This window comes from Nothobranchius furzeri, chromosome 8 (assembly GCF_043380555.1).
Source record: "Nothobranchius furzeri strain GRZ-AD chromosome 8, NfurGRZ-RIMD1, whole genome shotgun sequence".
Classification (NCBI taxonomy): domain Eukaryota; kingdom Metazoa; phylum Chordata; class Actinopteri; order Cyprinodontiformes; family Nothobranchiidae; genus Nothobranchius; species Nothobranchius furzeri.
The window spans coordinates 71,445,117-71,466,544 of NC_091748.1; the positions used below are offsets into that span (position 1 = coordinate 71,445,117).

General features: G+C 42.5%; 1 protein-coding gene across 2 annotated transcripts in view; it reads left to right on the forward strand.

Annotated features, from left to right (window-relative positions):
* Window positions 1–21,428, forward strand: part of lrrc7 (leucine rich repeat containing 7) — a 121,976-nt gene that overhangs the window by 47,364 nt on the left and 53,184 nt on the right. For both annotated transcript variants that reach the window (XM_070554285.1, XM_070554286.1), the window contains exons 2-5: window positions 8,797–8,999; window positions 18,603–18,720; window positions 18,925–19,003; window positions 19,704–19,793. In XM_070554285.1, coding sequence (XP_070410386.1) covers window positions 8,797–8,999; window positions 18,603–18,720; window positions 18,925–19,003; window positions 19,704–19,793 — 490 coding nt within the window. The remainder of the gene's footprint in view (window positions 1–8,796; window positions 9,000–18,602; window positions 18,721–18,924; window positions 19,004–19,703; window positions 19,794–21,428) is intronic.

The following is a 21,428-nucleotide window of genomic DNA, read 5'->3' on the forward strand; positions in this document are numbered from 1 at the left end:
TCCTGCATTAGCTGCCAATAGAAAATAGACGGTGAAATGCTCAGATTAGTAAAGCCTGACAGATCTATGTCACACTGTCACTTAACATTCATGGACTCACCCATCTTGTGACGGGGAAGGCTGTTGGTTTAGCATCCAGGAAACAGCAGAGAACGCCTCAGCTTGTAGAAGCTAACCCTTAGCATTAGCATTTCCGCCACACAGCAGAACTCCTTAGGCTTGTGTTATTGGTGGAGACAAAACATCAACGTTGCAGAGCAAACAGAGTCAGTGGTATAGTCGTGTTGCTGTTAGCCAATCAGAGGTGAGATGTCCAAACATCAGGAAATAAGAGATCAAATGCTGCCGCATTCTGCTCACCTGGGCTCTGACTCACTTGTAGTTCCTGAAACAGGAAGCTTTTTTCCCCACAGAGATCAACTCACAAGGCATTTGTTTATACTAGAGCTCACAGCAAATGTGTTAAAAAACAACAGAAGATTAGTTTGTGTACCCAAAATGTAATTTTAGCATCTGAGACAATTCCAAAATATGAGCACCTGGTCATTTGTTGTGAATACTCATAAAATGTTTAAAGGTGCATATAGTAAGAATGACACCCTGTGGTCACGTTTAGGTACTGCAGTCCATGTTTCAAAACAAACAAGTCCCCTCAGAATGACGGCTGAGAAGGAGCTCTGTTTCAATGTAACTTTCCTTCCAACAAGGAGACATTAGACTGTTTTGTGGTTATTTCACTATACAGTTCTAACATATTGTACCTTTAAGTTAAAATTTTAGCAATAAAATATAAAAACATTTAGTGGGAATTTTTAGCAATCACCTCTCCTCTATTAGTTGGAGCTGTTGTCATGGCACCAACGTCTACATTAACTTTTAATGTTCATTAATAATTTAATTGCCTCCACTGAGTGACTGAAACCACAAACACAAGATGCTGTCATTGTTGTATGCTGTCATGTTATGTTGGCGACTTTGACTGCAGTCTTAATCTGCCAACTGGAGGGTTGGTAGTTCTACTCTAGCCCTCTCCACTACATGTGGAAGTGTCCGTGGGCAAGACACACTGAACCCCTGCGATCCCTAATTTGCGGTTTTGTGTGTGAATGTGTGTTAAGCAGTTAGTAAGAGTACAATAATGCCAAATGAATTCCATCCACTTAGAATTAGCTTTTTGTAAAATGTTCAGTGTATTTTTTTTTCTAAAATACTCTGAATTATTCGTATACTCTTGTAGGATTTCATACTCCAGAAAACGAGAGAAGATTACGCTCCCTTGTGTTAAGTTTTGTGCACTTTTTGGCACAAATAAAATGTCGTGATTATTTTGTATTTGGAGGATTTTCAACAGCTTTAAAAACATTTTTAGTGCAGTTCAACTTTAGATTGTCTACTCGTTTATCTTTTGCAAGTTAGAACCATCTAAAGTTTTATTATAAAACTTTGCCTTTTTAGACTTCAGCCACATCTCTTACTGCCAGCTACACTTCAGAACTTTGTTTTTTATCAGTTTATAACTGATTTCAAACCAAAGTACCTTCCTGATTAGCTCTAAATGTGAGAAAGCCAAGTCTGAGGAGTGTCCGACTGCAGGGTCCCCACTTCACTACACCTGCACTAAACAGGTCTGTGCATAAAGACGCATCAGCTTTAATAGTCCGTCCCTTTTCAGGAAACAGCCCTGAAAGATTTGCATCATTTTTTATCAGATCTTTGAAGGTTTTGCTGAGGCGATAACACGGCGCGCTCACAACACAGTGAATTGCTTCGTCTATTGTCTGAATCTATCTGGTCTCACGCAGAGTTGAACATGTGTGTTTATGGAAGGATAAAGCTGGAGGTCTTATCTCCATGCCTCCTGGTGTTCCTCTGTCTGCACTCTGCACCTCCTCATTTTCATGTTCTTCCTCTTTCTTCCCTCCCTCTGTGGCACCCTCTTTTCTCCCCATCACAGCTGAGCATCAAACAGGAAATTGAAGCAGCGCTGCGATTAAATTTACTCATTGTTCTGTTTGAAAGGGCTGGCACTAAAACAGTTTGGGTTGTCAGTAGATGGAGAGTAGTTAACATTTGGATGTGAAGTGATAAAGCTGCAAGATGGATTCCCACACCAGGATTTTATTATGCATGGTTGGCCTACTTATGCTTTTCAGATGGAGTTGTGGAATGGGCTGATGTTGTCATAGAGTTACAAAGGATCCAGTCTAATTATAACTCTAGTTTAATTATACAGCTTGCTGTTTGACAAAGCTGTGTGTGTGTGTGTGTGTGTGTGAGAGAGAGAGAGAGAGAGAGAGAGAGAGAGAGAGAGAGAGAGAGAGAGAGAGAGAGAGAGAGAGAGAGAGAGAGAGAGAGAGAGAGAGAGAGAGAGAGAGAGAGAGAGAGAGAGAGAGAGAGAGAGAGAGAGAGAGAGAGAGAGAGAGAGAGAGAGAGAGCCTCAGCCTGTTGTGAGTGGGGTTACTGCTGGTTGGTGGAGGATGGCGGTATTACCCATCTGCCCCCAGTTTCTTACCTTATTCCAGCCTCTGAAACAAATGTTCATTCTACAGCATTCATGGACAAAGTAATAGATTTAGAAGAAAATTAAACAGTCGTGTGACAAAATATTCATTCAAAAAAGTTTCAGAGCACTAAACTTTTTCATACTTGTTCTTTTTGAAATACGAAACACTCAGAGTTGCATATTCACGCTGATCGAGAAAGTTTTAAACAAGCACTATCTCCTGCATTAGCCCCTAGAAGGAAATAGATGGGAAAATGAACAAAAGGACTCTCCTCTATGTCACAGTAATAATTTTTATTCATAGCCCCACCCACCTTGGCCTATGACCTTAGGAAGGAAAGAACAGATTGCGTTTTGGCAAGTAGAAGATAACCATTAGCATGGTTAAACATGTTCAGGATCAACGTTTCATTTTTTATCCGTATTTTACGGTATTATGACTTTTGTTATTGAAGGCAGTGGAAGAGTCTTGTTGCTGGCAGCCAATCAGAGGTGAGATGTTTGCGTATCATGATTATTAAATGAGGAACTGGACAATTTTGGTGTGGTTTTAGCACCCCCTAGAGTCCATTTGTACAACCGAGAGCAAAACCTATCTCCTCTCTATGTGCTTGTCTTTTTAACACCTTAATCTAACATCTGAAATGTCTCCCAGCCTTCTTTAGTGTCTACAGGAGCGGTTCATCACTAAATTAAACAAATCAGGTGTGTTTCTGATCTAAAACATGCGGAAAATGTGCTGGAACCAGACTGCAGTGCCAGGTGTGTCAGCTCAATTTTTTCGTAAATCCCAAAAGAGCGGCCCACCAGTCTGAATTGCAAGTGTGAAAAATCACGACAAGAGTCGTCTCAAGGCACTTCACAAAGTGAACATTCCAATGCAGGTCAGTTCATTAAGCCAATCAGTAAAAACTTTCCTGTATAAGGAACCCAGCAGGTTGCATCAAGTCACTGAGTGTTTCTCAATGTCAAGGCGCCTGGCCTTGCGAGGCGATGTCTTGCGTGGCCAGGCGCCTTGCTTATGAGGACACTGTCCTTCGCTGGTCAAAGAAAACAGTTAAATGGAACAGACTTGCATCACATGACCGCAGCTTCCACGGCAGTCACGTAACGTCACGTGACACGGGAGACAACGTTAGTATGTATAAATTTCAATATAAATATATAACGAGCCTTTTACTTTTTAATATTGTGTTTATATTTGTTAAATTAAATATGTAAGTGAGTTACTACCCGTTAGCCACTGAAGCTGCGCCTACTAAGCAACTAACCAACCATAGATAGCTTCTTTGGATCCAAAAAAACATTTTAAATTAGCTGACTTAATTTTAAACTTGAAATTTGTCCCTGAAGTAGCAGCCGGCTTCTGATCCGCCATCCTCTTGAAAATACCGCAGTGTATTCTGGGTAATTTTTGACCAAGGCTAGGCTACAACACGCCTCCCGTGTATCCCTGCTCAGCTAGCTAGACGGCTAACAAACGGAGAACACACGCCTCGGTAGAACATGAACATTGGAACATGTCTTAGCCCAGTGGTCCGCAAATGGCGACCCGTGGGCCACGTCCGGGCCACGAGCCCTCTCTTTGTGGCCCCCAAACCCCGCGTGCACCCCCACCCCCACCCCCGATGGCTGACTGGGAGATGTAGGATAGACCTGAGGAAAATAATCAAATAATCAATGCTTGAGATTTGGGCATAAAAGATTCTGCATAATAGAAGAGTACCATAATCAATGATAGTGGAAAGTAGTTGAGTTATTTTAACGACGGCACCAGCGTACCATCCACATCTGTCAGAGCGGTTCTCTCCACATTTACGGGTAGGAAACTTTGGTCCGCCTTTATATGGTACTGCAGGGCTGAGCGCTGGAGTTATAACCTGAGACCAAACCCGAACCGAATCAGGCCGATCGGTTCTGTTGGATTTGGGCCGTGATTTTTGTTAATTAAGCGGGTTGTCACATGGCACGCTCCGCTCGCTCGATCAGCGACAGAGAGAGAGAAAGAGGGAGGGAGGATCGGAGGACGCTCCTCCAAACATGCATTATTATTTTCATAATTTCATTATTATTTCTCCTGGAAGCGCTCAGTCAGACCGAGTGCTGTGATATCGGGAGGTCTGCTCTTGGGGAGGGGGCAGGGTGAGTGACGGCAGCTGCAGCGTGATCATCTGTCTCTTTTATTTAGGGATACGGTGAAGTTAAAAGTAGAGAGAAATAGAAAATAGAAGTTCTTGTTCCACTTTATTCTTTTGTTTCATGATGATAAACCGATGTTAAATTCAACTTAATTCCCCTGCCCCCACCACCACCCACCTCCCCGTGTGGCCCTCTTGCTTCTGGGTCTTTTTTGTGAGTGACCCTCGGACCAATATAATTGAGGACCCCTGTCTTAGCGGCTCCTGATGACGTATCTCGTAGGCAACCGGGGCGGTGCCAACACATCAAGGCAAGGTTCCTTGGCATTGAGAAACACCCAATCACTAGTTAGTGTCAGAGTCTTTACAGCAATCCTCATACTAAGTAAGCATTTAGCGACAGTGGAGAGGAAAAACTCCCTTTTAACAGGAAGAAACCTCCAGAGGATCCTGGCTCAGTATAAGCAGCCATCCACCATGACTCACTGGGGACTGAGACGGATGGCTGCTTATACTATTAATATGCCGTCACTTTTTATGAATCAGAATAATATTCTGGCCATGAGGGGTGATAGGGGTTGGGCGGCCTTTCATCAACCCTGTAAAAGATCGTTTTAGCACATGCTGTCTCAGGAAAATGATTTAAAACTATGAAAAAGGAGCAAAGTACCCCTTTAATGCATACGACTTGTAATTATGTTATTTTCCACTAATTAGTTGAAAAGACGAGCGAATCAGACTTTTAATAAACTGAGTGCACAGCTTTGGACATTTCCGGTATCAGAATGTCCAAACCAGTGTTGTTAAAACTCTCTCAAACGTAGAGAGACCAACTTCCCACCTGATCATTTTAAACATAAATTGTGTACAAACACACAGTCTTCAGCGTGCAGCTGCTGCTGAGAGCCTCTTGGTGTAAAGTACTATAAAACCTTTCATTAAATACACTCTTGCTGTTGCTGTGGTCACTAAATTAAGAGAGGAAATCAATTTTGTCTTTTTAATTATGTGGCAGCACTTATGTAAAAGAAAATAACAAACTTGTCGGTTCATTTAGGGTTGTGTCTCCCAGCAGCAGCTGCACAGTTTGCACAAATTATGATCCAAGTGATCATAAAGTGTGTCTATTAGTTCATCATTGCAAATCTGTGTGCAACATTTGAATAAGGGGACAGATTCTTATAACCTCAACTCCTGCTGGGCTCCTTAAATATAAACATCATACCTGGGGTAAAAATCCATTTCACTCACCATTAATATTCACTGAAGACAAAATCCATCCTTTTCTCCATTTGAATATTTTCTCCAGTATTCTGACTTTGTGGCTCAGAAAGTTTTCATGGTGATAGCTGTTTGGGTTTTTGTGCAGCTTTAGTTAAGTAAGTTTAATTATTACAGGATTTCTAATTCTACACATCATTTAATTTGTTCTCAAACAGCAAACGTCTACAGCGGTCTTTATTTGGACTCCAAAGGATTCTAAAATAAGCTTTGTGTTTGCTCACAAAACATCAAAGGCATCATTTCATGTACTTTAAACAGTCTCTAGTTTATAATACATTCTCAAAGATGTTCTGTTTGAGCTTAATGTTTAAAAAACTGCAAGAAACTGTTATATTTATCTTAAAAATATAGCTTTAACAGCTCAGGTCAGCAGAGATATGTGTTCTTGATAATGTGCTTCGCTGATTTTAAATAAAGCAAGTGTGGCTTCCATGTTTGATTCTGTTCTGGTACACCAACATTTTATGGTCTGAAACCGTCATTGCAACCATCCGATCGTGTTTTAGGGATGTCTAACTGCAACCAATCTGCAACACAAAAGTAAAGGAAGGTGGATTATATTATCTATTGTATTTATTATATATATTATAAGGCCTGGAATCGATTAAAATAAATTTACTAATTAATCGCAAATCTGAAATAATTAATCAAAATTAATTATAATTTTTTTCCAGAAAAAGCAAGCAATAAACATGCGAGAGAGGTTCATTTAATTTAGAAAGTGCATAACTTGTTGAAGTGTGTAAAATCACTGAATACTGTCTTTAACGGAGAAAAATCTAAAATCAAATCCAGTTTCTGTTCCAAAACATTGTTTGGAAAAGTCTATTGTGTAAACAATGAACAGGAAACAAATCTAGCACAGTTAGCTTATATTATTCAATGTAAATGTCATTTTCCACAGCATCAGTTGAACTAGGATTGCCAATGCCCCAAAAAATAAATAAGGGACACCTCACTGGCATGGCCCCCTAATGCTTTGATACGTCCCTGGGTGGGACGGAGTTTTGAAGGTGATCTGAATTGTATGGAATATATGAATGTTATGAGCTTATAAACAATATTTATTTTATAACAGTAAAACATGTAATGGGATAAAGTTTATTAGAAACCACTGCAGATTATCTGGTTGCTACGTTTTTTTTCCTGTCACGCCAATGCCACTCATATGTACTGGTGGAGATAAAAGGGAAATAAACTGACACAAACATCATGAAACACCTTTTGTTGTTATTATCTTTAGTGAAAATTAAAGACATCTGCATTATTACTGAGATGTAGATGGTCACACTCTGTGATAGCCACTATCATATTGTGTGACCATGGTCCGCGCCGCACAACTTCCTCAAAGCTTACATGGTTTACGGTTTTAACGTAGCATCTTCTTCTTTTATGCCAATTCAGGATGTACAGACGCAACAAAACGCAACACTGCCCCCTGGGGTCACAAATTGTGATGAGTCGCAGAATTTGGTGTAACACCAGGTTGGAGAGATGGTCAAATTAATTGCGTCATTTACTTTTAACACGTTAAAATAACTAAATTAACGCTAATAATTAACTCACTAATTTTCCCGCCCCTAATATATTATATTATAAAATTCACAGGATACAGTAGTTAAATACCTTCTATGTATTCGTTCTGTGTGTTGATGCATACTTATTTTCTTTTTCTTACTTAACACAGTGAATAGGTTTCTTTACCTTCTGCCTTTGTCAGAGAAGAAATTTTCTCAATAACTGTCATTAAAAGTGTATTCAGCTGCATTAACTTATTCAGAATTATACCAGTAAATAGAATGTATAATTTACATCACTAAGAGGAATAGTGACTGGATGCAATGTTGATCCTAGACTAATAAAAACATATCCTGATCCAGGATAGAAAGCAGTACCGCCATTGCAGATTATGCACATGAACACATTCAGAATTGTAATTCAGATGTATGTGTTAGACAAGTGAAGCACGCCACTGGAGTGCAGTCTTGTTCCCTCTGTGTTTCATGTGCAGGCTGATCATTACAGTAGTCCTCTAAATTGATTCCCTACATTGTCTTCTGATAGGAAAATAGTTCCGGTCTGTCACACTGGCACTTAACATTCATGAACTCACCCAACTTGGCTCATGATAGGGAAGGCTGTTGTTGCCTTAACCTCCAGGAGAGAGCAGAGCACGTCTTGGCTGGTAGAAGCTAACCATTAGCATTAGCAACTCCACCACAAAGCAGAACTCCTCCAGTTTGTGTTACTTGTGGGGATAAAACTTTAATGCTTCAGAGTCAGTGGTAGAGTTGTGTTTAGCCAATCACAGGCGAGATGTCAAAATATCAGGAAATATGATTCCAAATCCTGCCATCTGCTGCCGCTTTCTCCTCCAGGTGACTTCCTTTCTGAATTGCTGTCTTCAAACACGTGCACTGGAGAGTTTAGTCCCCCAGAATACCTCTTACAAGGCATTCGTTCCTACTAGAGATCACTGCAAGTGTATAAAAAATGAGTAAACTTCAAGTCTTTCTCTGGTTTGTGTTAAAAGATTTTGCTTTTGTGTGTTTATTTCATCACTCATCAAAAGCACCAAAATCTGTCAGAAATAACGACTTCTGCTCACATTGTGTCTGTAAATAATGTTGTTGTTGAATCATTTAGAAGCAGAAATGCTGCTCGTGAATTTGAATGAAGCTGCTCAGTTAGAAACTGCTGCATAAACCTGCCGATGCTTGTTTTATTAGAGCTTTTAAAAATCTGTTTACTGGTCAAGTGCATGTGGTTGTTTCCACAAAGACTCAGATTACAGACAACATTTGGAGCGGCAGAACCTCAATAATTGATCTCTAATCTGATTTTCCCTTTCCTCTCTGGTTATTTTTGCAGTGCAGTGTCTGGAGATGACCACTAAACGGAAGCTGATTGGCCGGCTGGTGCCGTGCCGTTGTTTCCGTGGTGAGGAGGAAGTGATCTCTGTGTTGGACTACTCTCACTGCAGCCTTCAACAGGTCCCCAAGGAAATCTTCAGCTTTGAGAGAACTCTGGAGGAGCTGTACCTGGATGCCAACCAGATTGAGGAACTACCCAAGGTAGCTCAGATGCACGTTTCCTCCTTCCAGCTCCTCCAAAACACTTAAAGGCAGTCTGAGATGTTTTTCTGGAATTATGTTTTGTCATATTGCTTAAAATTCTCATCACAGATGGCAGCCAGTAAAGTAAATGTTATATCATTATTATGAATACTTAAAATTTCTCATAATTGGATTCACCTGTGTATACCATACCATACCATACCATTTTATTTATAAAGCGCATTCAACATGGCATTACAACCAGACAAGGCGCTGTACATTAAAAGATTACAGTTAAATTAACACGTTCAGAATGACATTTAAAGCATAGTTTATAAGAAAAAATGAAAACAAGAAAATACTCGAACTAACAGTCGTAAAACACTAAAAACGCAAAGGAATGTGAAACAACAGATAAAAACATATGAAAGAACCACAGTAATACAGATGTTAATTATTGTGCATTCTATTGTAGAAAGAATGCAGATGTCGAAAGTGGTCCATGATTATGTATTATATGCAAGGTTGAAGTAGTGAGTTTTCATGCGAGATTTAAAAATGCTAATTGTTGGTGCTTGCCTCACTAGTAGTGGTAATGCATTCCACAGCTTGGGAGCACAGACAGAGAAAGCCCTTTCTCCACGGCTTTTCAGACGTGCGTTTGGAAGAGCTAGGAGGAGCTTATCCTCAGACCTGAGAGCACGAGGCGGATTGTAGTAATGGACGAGTTGACACAGATATGGAGGAGCTTGACTGTTCAGGGATTTATAAGTGAGCAGCATGATTTTGAAATTGATCCTGAGATGAACGGGCAACCAGTGGAGAGATTTTAGAATTGGTGTAATGTGCTGTCTTCTGTCAACTCCAGTCAGGAACCTAGCTGCTGAATTCTGGACTAGCTGAAGTCTAGATTGAGCTGCTTTACTGATGCCGTATAAGCAGGAGTTGGAGTAATCCAGCCGTGAAGTGATGAAAGTGTGGACTACTGATTTGAGAAGACGGACACTCAGGATGTGCTTAAGTTTAGAGATACGCCTGAGGTGGTAAAAACATGATTTAACTGTGTTATTGACCTGAGCATCCATCTTCAGAGCCTGGTCTATTTTAACTCCAAGGTTGGAAATTACAGTGGAGACATTAGGTGAGAGATAGTTGAGGTCAGGTTGAAGAGTAGCCGGGATGCTGTGAGGATTAAAAACGATTACTTCTGTTTTGGAGTCATTCAGATGGAGGAAGTTATCAGCAAGCCAAAGCTTAACATTATCGATACAATCAGACAGAACTTGCATTGATTGAGTTGGCTTGAATGAAAAGTAGATCTGACAGTCATCAGCGTAAAGATGGTATGAGACAGCGTGCCTTCTGAAAATGGCTCCTAAGGGCAGTATATAGAGGTTAAATAGTAACGGGCCGAGTATTGAACCTTGTGGGACACCCCAACGGAGTGGTTGTGACTCGGATGAACAGCCATCCAACATGACTCTAGCGGACCTGTTATAAAAGTATGACCTGAACCAATCTAGGGCTGAACCAGAAATGCCAGCCCAAGTCTGAAGTCTGGTGATCAAGATGTTATGATCGATCGTGTCAAATGCTGCTGATAGATCCAAAAGTAGCAGAACCACATGGAAACCTGAATCTAAAGCGAGAAAAATGTCATTAAACACCCGAACATGAGCAGTTTCAGTGCTGTGCTGTTTTCTGAAACCAGACTGAAAAATGTCCATTACCTGATTGTCATTTAGATGTGTCAGCATCTGTTCATACACTATTTTCTCAAGGACCTTAGATAAAAACGGTAATTTGGAAATTGGTCGGAGATTAGAGTAATCAGTGGGGTCGAGACCAGGTTTTTTCAAGATTGGCTGAAGAACGGCATGTTTAAAGGCAGAAGGAACTTCAGCCAATGTCAAGCTACTATTTAAGATGTCTAGCACATTATGGCTAATGAAAGGAAAAACCTCTTTCAGGAGACGTGGTGGGATAACATCTTCTGGGGAGCCAGACGGTTTCATGGCAGCAACAGTTTTTTCTAGATAGGGCAGAGAGATGGGCTGAAAGCTTTGAAGTTGCACATGAGGGGGAATGACTGAATCAGGAACATGGTTGGTTTGGTGAATCTGAGCTCTGATTACACTAATCTTATTTAAGAAAAACTGCAGGATTTGGTTACACAAGTCAGCAGACGCAGAGGAAAATAGTTTTGTAACTGGTGAAAGCACTGCATTCATAGTTTTATATAACACACCTTGATTATTAGAATTAGCCGTTACAATGCTTGCAAAAAATCGATTTCTTGCGCCTCTGACTGCTCTTTGGTACTGAGACCACGCCTCTCTCATGGATTCAAAGGATACAGTAAGCCTGTCTTTTATCCATTTACGTTCCAGTCTTCTGGCATGTTGTCTCATGGAACGAGTTTGCTCGTTCAGCCATGGGTCAGGTCGGGATGTATTTCGCCTTGATTTTAATGGAGCGACAATATCCAAAGCAGCCAGACAGGATGAATCAAGCGCATGAAGTAATCCCTCAACAACAGTAAATTCATCAGTAGATTGAAATGGAGCTGAATTCAAAGCAAGAATAGCAGCAAAATGTGCAGCAGTATTGGGTCTGATTGTTCGAGAGAAGCTGGGACGGAAACACTCAACACGAGAGGCAGAGTCTAAGTTCATATTAAACACAACTGGTGAGTGATCAGAAAAAGTTGCAGGTAGAATGCCAAGATCACTAATTTGCAGCCCATGACAAAAAATCAGGTCTAGTGTGTGTGTATGACCATGAGTGGGTCCATTAACACGTTGGGACATGCTAAATGAGTCAATAAGATCTAAGAAATCCTTTACCAAAGGTTTGTCAGGACAGCAGACATGAATATTAAAATCACCCAGCAAGAGTATTTTTCCATATCTGCAGGAGACGTCTGCCAGGAAGTTTGCAAATTCATTAAGAAAATCCTTGTTATAGGGTGGTGGACGGTAAATGAGTGCACATAACAATGGAGGGGAACGTCCCAATTCAAACAAACTTAATTCAAAAGACAATGGAGTTGATTGATGGGTAATCGGTGTGCAGACAAGATCTGATTTGAATATAGTCAATAGACCTCCGCCCCGGCGCTGTGCTCTTGGAATGTTAATGAAGGAGCATCCAGGAGGTAACATTTCAACAATAGCAGCTGAATCTCCAGGGGTTAACCATGATTCAGTGGCGCATAGAACAGACAAGCTATTGTTCAGGAAGAATTCCTTCAGAATAAAAGTTTTATTTCCAACCGATCTGGCATTGATCAGTGCAAAGCGAGTCGACTGCTTTCCCGATGGAAGAGAAAGTCCGGCTCCATCAAATCTTGCAATATACTGTAGGTTGGCCAGATTTATTCCCCGCTGATTGTGCCGTCCAAAACGAGAGCGGCGAAAACGAGAGCGGGAGGGCAACCCGGTGGAACCCAAAGAAACAACAGGCACCAAGCACCCACCTCGAGCATCAGGGGAACTCCGAAAGCACCGCTCCTTTCCCCATACGCAGTAATCTGATGTGATTAGGCGATCTCCACATCTCCCCCGATTGTGTGCCGCAAGCTGGTCAGCAGCGGTCGGCCGCCGGATCATCCTCGGTTCCGAAGCACGCATACAGCGCTTGGCTCCGTGAGCTCCCAGCTGGAGAATCATCCCCACATCCCACGCACTCGCGCAGCTCTCAGCTCCGTGAGCTCCCAACTGGCCGGTCATCCACACCTCAGACACATCCATGTAACATTCAGCTCCATGTCCTCCCGGTAGCAGCGAGATCAGCTCGACTCGATTGAGATGCCGATGGATCCGGGACATCACAGTCACGGAGCAGCGCTCCGATATGGCTTCGCCACGCCGGATCCTTCGGAGCTGAACAAAGAAGCCGCCTCGTTTCCCCCGCTTCTTTTTCCACGGTCTCCGGGGCAGCGGCAAACCGACGGGCAGCACAAGCCCGGAAGCTGGGCTAACGTCAGTCTCCAGCGGCGGTGGGAAAGCGTGGAGCAACACAGGCTCTGCAGCTGGGTTCGCGTCAGTCTCCAGCGGCGGTGGAAAAAGGTGTCCCGCATTAGAGTTCTGAAAAACATCCATTCTAGAGCGGATCGAGAGCAGGAAGTCCCGATCATACACCAGCAGAGAATCGGCACTGCATATGGAAAAAATACAAGAATACAATAGAAAAACAAAAAAGGTTGGGAGCTGAGCAGACACGCAGCCGGTCATGGGCGCCATCTTGGTCACACTATGGAGGTCAAGGGTCACTGAGCTTACCAAACTAATTTTGAGTTCCAATAATTAGTTCTAAAGGTTTTCGAATCAATAAAATGACAACAGCGCCCACATTTACGCATCTGCCTAATTTTGTTTTTAACCCTCCCATTGTCTTTATGGGTGACCCCACGAGGAAAGTTGACCATTGAGCAGGATTGATGGTTTATCCCTTGAGGTCCACGTGGCAGGGGTCAGGTGGTGCTCCCTCCTCACCCCTGCCACATGGACCCAAGGGTTAAACCATCAACCCTGCTCAATGGTACACTTTCCTCGCGGGTATGAGAGCATCTGCTGGAGAAGCGTCAGCTCTACTCCAAGCCCCTCCCTGACATTGCAGCCTCTCAGCCAATAGCAGCCTTAGCAGAGGACGGCTGGGTGTGGCCAGCTCCAGCTTGTTTTATTAGTGACAGAGCCCTGAAACGGCTCCTTCTGGGAGGCGCTGAAACGGTCAAGAATGAAGCTGCTTGTGAGAGAGATTTAGTAAAAGCTTGATAAACACATTTTGTATTGTCCGAAGAACAATTATAAAAAACATCACATTTCTCCTTTAATATTATGTGTTTTGATTGATGGTACAATTGCATTTGTATTTGGTCCAAGGTTTAAAATATTCCCATAGTGTATAAGTTAGAGTTTTATATACGTCCATGTTTTTTGCTTTTATGCCGTATGAATCGATCCCACTGTGGGTTACTAATATGTCTGAGATGTTCAGAAAATCCCCTTGCTGGCAGCGCTGAGACAAAGTGCCCTTCTAATATTTCAAGGAGAATTACAGGTGCTGTTCATAAGAAGCTGTCACATAATGGTATTCTGTCCTGGTTTAAACGACAAAGATGGTGAATTAGATGTTCTAAAATTAGCCTGGATGGAGACCAACGTGAAAGGCATTCTTCTTAAAAACTAAAAATAAAGCATGCTCTGCTGACATGTGTTGCATAGGACTGATGGGCCTATTCAAGTGTGTGTGTGTGTGTGTGTGTGTGTGTGTGTGTGTGTGTGTGTGTGTTATTGTTGGTGAAGTGGCCTGTTCATGCGGCTGACATCACGACAAATAAATGAAACATACCAGTTAAAGCTGCAATAGCTAATCTGCAAATCAAGCTAGCTTATGAACACAAACAGGGTCATGGAACTCTCACCCCTCCTATAGGGAGTCACGCCCCTCTACTTCCACATCACGGGTCCCCGGAAGAACGAAAAAAAATAAAAACAAACGCAAGTCAACGGGGCTAAAAACGCAATTTTCTAATTCCACTTGTTTTGTGCCATGGATTTCACATTTGATGTCCGTGAATTTTAAAGACACATTTAGTTACCAAGAACGCGCTTATTTTCAAATGGGGGAAACTCTATTTTAGGTTTTGTGTAAAAATAAGTTCAGGACTACAAATGTGCTTCATGAAAGTGACATCATCGAACCAGACACGGAGGAAACTGAGGGAAAAGGGCTGTAAGTTCAGCAAACTTCCCACAGGAGGAATGAACCACCACATATCTGGTCATGTGGTAAGTAGCAGCTATGTTAGGGGAGAGGAGATTATGTGGTGACGTCGCCCCACGATTTATAGCACGTCCGTGGGGTGCAAAGCAGAAGGCGATCTTCTGACCTCAACGAGCGTGTGGGAACATAAGGCGTATGCAGGTCAGACAGAAATGTTGGTGTTTGGTTGTGCAATACTTTGAAAACAAATGTCAGCAACTTAAACTGTACACAGAATAAGACAGGGAGCCAATGAAGGCGTGCAAGGACAGGGGTGATGTGGCTGCGTTGATTCGTGTTCATCACGAACCTAGCAGCTGCGTCCTAGACAACCTGCAGCTGTTGTAATACTGAGCTAGGAATATAAGCGAAGAATGTGTTCACATAGTGAGAGCAGGAGGTAATGAAGGAGTGAATATATGATTCCAAAATGCCTCCACTTCACATTAGGTCTAGGAAGAGCCAAACGATATCACTGATAAAAACAGGACCTCACAACAGTTTATCTGAGACACCTCTGAGAGGTCGGCATCCAGTTTTATCCCAAGACTTGTTACACACTGCTAGTGATTTAAACTTCTAAATAAAAGGTTTCACTTAACCGCACTCATGTACAGTAAATAAAAGTGTTAGATGTTTTTTCTTCAAGTGATTTTATTTGCCCTCAAATGACTAAAAAGTCAAATTTAACTGAAATGAGATGAGAAATCATGGAAAACTGATGATTTACTGGATGAATAAAAAATATTACCAGGAATACAACCACAGCGTGATTTTTTTTCTTTTTAAAGAACAAAAAAAAAAAGCAAAAATAAACTATTGTTAATGAGACACGATTATCTGCATTGCATTAAAGGGACTTTTCTGAGTTTTGAATTTTTATGCTCACGATTGCCCCCTCAGGCCAAAAGCGTAATGGCAGCTTCAATAGTAGGCTCGTGCACGAGGCGCGCATGCTGTACGTGCACACTCCTTAACGAAAATAACAGCTGAGACAGTCCCGTGTGTGTGTGTGTGTGTGTGTGTGTGTGTGTGTGTGTGTGTGTGTGTGGCCCGGAGGACAGAAGGACACAGCAAATTAATAAAAATAATGTCCCTCTGTCTCTGCAGCTGCGCTTTCTCGTCGGCCGGCCGAACGTGCAGTGTGTGTGTGTGTGTGTGTGTGTGTGTGTGTGTGTGTGTGTGTGTGTGTGTGTGTGTGTGTGTGTGTGTGTGGCCCGGAGGACAGAGGACAGGAGAACGCTCAGCTAATTAATTAAATAATTTGGTTCTGTACCTTTCTCTTCAGCACAGCCGACAAAGGTTTAAGATTGGTCAGTCCTCCTGCATGCTCAGATCATTCCCTTCCCTTGCTTGAAAAAAGGTTCCAAAATGAAAGTTGAACCCACATCTTTTTATCTGTGAATTCAATGCTGTTCGGCGAGTCTCAAATAAAAATTTGGGCGTCTTATTATTGTAAAAAAATATACCATTAAGGTAAAAAAGAAACTCCAAATAACAAACTTTATTCACACCCGGAATCAAAACCAGGTCCCCTACATGAGAGTCAGACATCTTACTAGGTGAGCTAAAGCGCCAGTGACATTCATTGTATCTGTAACTTTTATATCCTTGATGACAGCTGAAACAACGTCAATCCAACGAAGGGTTCGGAGCGAAAATGGCTATTTTGTTGCTAATTTGCAGGAAATCAATCAATCAATCAATCAATCAAAGCTTTATTTATAAAGCGCCTTCTGCAACCCTGTCAGGAAGCCCAAAGCGCTGAACATGGTACAGTTGCAAGCAAATATAGTGAAAAAATCAACAAAAAAAGAAATTCAAATTACAAAATACAAAATGGAAATTACAGTATAAGATAGATGAAACATTCTGGTAAAGGACAAATGAGTGAAACACATTTGGATTGAGTGGATGGATTGAGTGTACCAATGAAAACTGTGGAATGGATTCAACATAAAAGAGGGCCAAAATCAAACATGTTCTGGAAACGCCAAGCGGAGGAGGTGTGTTTTTAGGTGATTCTTAAAGACTGGCAGAGAAGGGGACAGCCTAACTGAGGGTGGCAACTGGTTCCAGAGTAACGGTGCTAGGACTGAGAAAGCCCGGTCCCCACGGGTACGACACCTAGACCGAGGGACAGCGAGCAGGCCTTGGTCAGAGGAGCGCAGAGCACGTGATGGGGAGTGTCTTTTCAGGAGTGTGGCTAGATAGGGGGGAGCACTACCCTGGAAGAAATGATAAACAAAGACGAGTATTTTGAATTGTGAGCGATAGCAAATCGGAAGCCAGTGCAGGGAGGCCAGAACTGGACTGATGTGGTCCCGTTTCCTGGTCCCAGTCAGGAACCTGGCAGCGCTGTTCTGCACAACCTGTAGGCGACGCAGTGATGACTGACACAACCCTGCATATAGAGAGTTGCAGTAGTCAAGCCGAGAAATAACAAAGGCATGCAGTACCCGCTCTAGGTGGGCTCTTGACAGCATATGCTTGATTTTAGCAAGGCGTCTCAGGTGAAAGAAACTGGACCGGATCACAGAATTGATGTGAGCATCAAATTTAAGTCCAGCATCAAGTTTCACCCCCAAACTGGTAACAACTGGTTTTGAGTATGGAGAAAGAGGGCCAAGATCAACATAACAATCCACATTCCTGCTGTTGGGGTGAAAAACAATGAGCTCTGTCTTTCCCTCATTCAGATGTAGATAGTTGGACATTAGCCAAGACTTCACCTCATTAACACAGGAGACAAAGGACTGGATAGAGTGACCTTTCTCCTGACACAATGGAGAGTAAATCTGGCAATCGTCAGCATACAGATGGAATGATAGGCCATGTTTACGAAAGATTGACCCCAGAGGTAGCAGATAAATGGCAAACAAAAGTGGACCAAGGATCGACCCCTGCGGGACCCCCCCAGCAGAGCCCCTCCCAAGAAGAAAAAACGTCACCCAGTTTAACACAGAATGTCCTGTTGTGGAGATATGATCTAAACCAATCCAGAGCTGACCCTTTGATCCCAACCCATCGTTCCAAGCGATCGAGTAGAATCGCGTGGTCAACTGTGTTGAAGGCTGCTGTCAGGTCTAATAACAGAAATATCTAGAAGAAAGTTCTACAGAAAGTAGCTAAGGGTCCTCAGAAATGTAGCTAGGTTCATCACTAGGCGTTAGGAACAGCGACAAAGTCGCTGAGTTGGCACTGCCTCACTCTCTGCTGCTAAAGCTACGGATAGCAAATGCTACGGGCTATGCCTGAGCGTGAACGCGCATGAAGCAGCCTGCTCGACCCGAGCATCTCTCTTTTTCTGTGATTTTACATAAAAACAGGCAATCACAGTAAAAATGCCAGGGCTCATTCTACAGGACCAGGGCATTGCAGGAGAATGTATGAAAAAGAAATTTATTATTTCTATACATGTTTTGGCCGTCAAACCTCCATATAGTCCATTTAAACAGTGCACATGTTTTCTTGAGCAGCCATGTTTTGGTGCCTTTCAGAAGTGGGACGGTCTGTCTTTGGTTTTATAATCATACATTTATGCATTTCCATATTTAGGTGCTTTTAGCACTTATTTATGAACGTGCTGCTCACACGTTCAGAGTTTGCAGTGTTTCTTTATTCAGGACACTGTCTTTTGCATTCACTTTATGTGTTTTGTCCTTCAGGGCTTCTGTATGGGCAAAATTAAATCTGCATTATTCATAGAAAATCACAGCTAAATGGACCAGCGTCTCTGTGCCTTCAGCATATGCTTGTTCCCTTTATAGCTTTCTATTCAAGATCTGTGTGATGTGTTTTCTTTTCCACTAGATTATAACATTTCTTTGTTGTTTTTGTCTTTATTTTCTATAGCAACTCTTCAACTGCCAGGCCCTAAAGAAGCTAAGTTTACCTGATAACGACCTGTCCAACCTTCCTACCACCATCGCCAGCCTGGTTAACCTCAAAGAGTTGGACATCAGTAAAAATGGTGAAAACACGACTGCAATCGCTGACTTTTCTAAGAAAATATAACTTTTGTTTGTAAAATAAGGTTTAAACGCTAAAGAAAGACATCGAATAAGCTCTTGAAAATGGCGTCAGACGAACGCACATGATGATTCTATGTAAACAGCTAAACCCAGCTTCCTGCTTGCTCACCCACATTGCCCCTTGGCTGATTTGTCTCAAACAGGAATCCAGGAGTTTCCAGACAATATCAAATGCTGTAAAGGTCTGTCTGTGGTTGAAGCCAGTGTCAACCCCATCACCAAGTAAGAGACTAACACAACATCTTATTGTTGCTGCTTTGCTGTGGAAAGAGAACATTTTATTTGTTAAAAAACAACAGCTTTGGGAAAAGGTTGCTAAAAAAGCCCGGTGTGAACTCCTTCTGTGCGTTGTTGTTTAGGGGTAACGTTTCTTTGAAGTAGAGAATGCATGTATGAAGCTTCGTGAAACGTTTGGAGCTATTTAGGATGTTTTAAACATGCAGGCTGACTTTCTCTCTGTATAAACCCAGTTCTTCCTTTTTTCATCTCTATACGTGCTCACATAGCAACAAGCAGACAGAGGCTGAACACTGGCAGTTTCCTTCATTTAGACAAAAAAAAAACCCACATAACTCCACATTCTGAAGTCCCGTCGCCTCACTAACCATTCATTAGAACACCTGCATGTTTCTAACAGATCCAGTTGTATTGTTTGAGCATCAGGTGCTTTTGTAATTGCTGTTCTCCTGCCTCTGATAGTAATGAAGCAAAACAGCTGCTTCTTGTGTTGTTTTTGTGCAGCGGATGAGTCATCCGTTGCCCGGCAGCGGTTTGCTGCTTCGGCTGGGCTTCTTATGGGGACAATCTTCCCTGATTTATTTCGCAGAAGCAGCTCAACCGTTTTGTCTTTGACAGCTTTCTTAGGTGTATATATTTTCCTGCCTGTTTCATTCCTGTTTCTCTCTAAATCTCTCTCTTTAAGACTCCCAGATGGTTTCACGCAGCTCCTGAATCTGACCCAGCTTTTCTTAAACGATGCCTTCCTGGAGTATCTGCCCGCTAACTTTGGCAGGTGAAATGATGCACGAGTTCCTCTGTTGCTGTGATTGAATATTTATTACATGTCTGATACAAATGATCACGTGTAGATGGCGTTACAGCTTAAAGCTGAATGCTGTTTTTAAGTGTTTTTTTTAACCTAATTTTAAAATGTTTATGTTTATGTTTATTTATTTAGCAGACGCTTTTATCCAAAGTGTCTTACAATTTATAACCTATAGGGCATGTTGTGATCTGTGGGGGAAACCGGAGTACCCGGAGGAAACCCACGCATGCATGGGGTGAACTCGCAACTCCACGCAGAAAGGCCGCAGCCGAGTTTTGAACCTGCGACCTTCGTGCTGCGAGGCAACAGTGCTAACCACTGCGCCACCATGCAGCCCAATGTAATACTAATAAATGTTTTAGATTTGAAAACACAAGACACTTTGGGTATGTATAGGCAAGAATCTGGTAACACGATGTATACAGCTTATGTAAACTACCCACTGGGAAAAAGTCACCACCTGGATTTAGCTAAGCAAACCAAAATGTTCTCACAACCAAAGTGTCAAAATATGACGCGTGTGACCAAGTCTCAACATATGACGATTCGGGATGCCCCAGTGCGTCAGGAGAGGACGATCTGGGGCACGCAGGGACACGTATTTGACACCCGCGGTTACACGGAGATTATTCCATGATTTAACCTTCCCCTCACCCCAATCCTAACCTTAACTCAGTAACTCAGCTGAGTTATGGGCTCGACACATGGGAGGCGACTTCGCCTCTCCTCCATTCATTTTCAATGAGACATGCACGACAAAGAGATAATCGCGGGTCTCCCTCCTACTAAGCGAAACGCGAAAAACGTGCGTGTGAAATTTTGCGCTCGTGCGCGTGTCACGCACAGGCGACCCAGCGACGCAATCCCAGAAAGTTGAAATATTTTCAACTTTTCATCGCTGTCGCTCGGACGAGGACCAATCAACGGAGGTTTCATTTACTGACCAATGAGCGGGCAGGATGCTCCGTACATCTCCGAGCAAACATGGAGGAGAAGTTGATTATTAGTATGTTTTATATGGTAAAAGTAAGAAGTAAGAGTTCACATAACTCTAGCAGCACCTTGTGAAACATCATATCTACCGCTTTTTAAACTCTGAACCGCTTAAATAACCTTAATTCCCTCCAACCTGACACAGCCAAACAAAACAACGGAAGTTTCGATTTTGCCATGGAACAGAACGCCACGGCTTTGCCGCTGCCGCGGGTCGCCTCCCGTGAGTCAGGTAATAAAAGCGACGAATTTAGCTGATTGCGGTCGTTTGTCGCCTCCCGTGTGTCAAGCCCCTTAAGGTTAGAATGGGGGTAAGGGGAAGGTTAAGTAGATTGCAAGTCGGTCTAATGTGCGTCTCACCGCGGGCATCGGACGCCGACGCTCTGGGACAGTGCGTCCTCAATGCGCCCTCTCCTGACACACTGGGGCGGCATCCTGAATCGTCATATAATGAGGCTTGGTCACACGTGTCATATTTTGACGCTTTGGTTGTGAGACTGTGTTGCGCAAACAGTTATGAGCCTCTTATTGGATAATTACTGCATGGGCAGTAATTTCAGCTGGCAGTAAGTTATTTAACCAAGTGGTGCAATGAGCTGCTTCTCATTT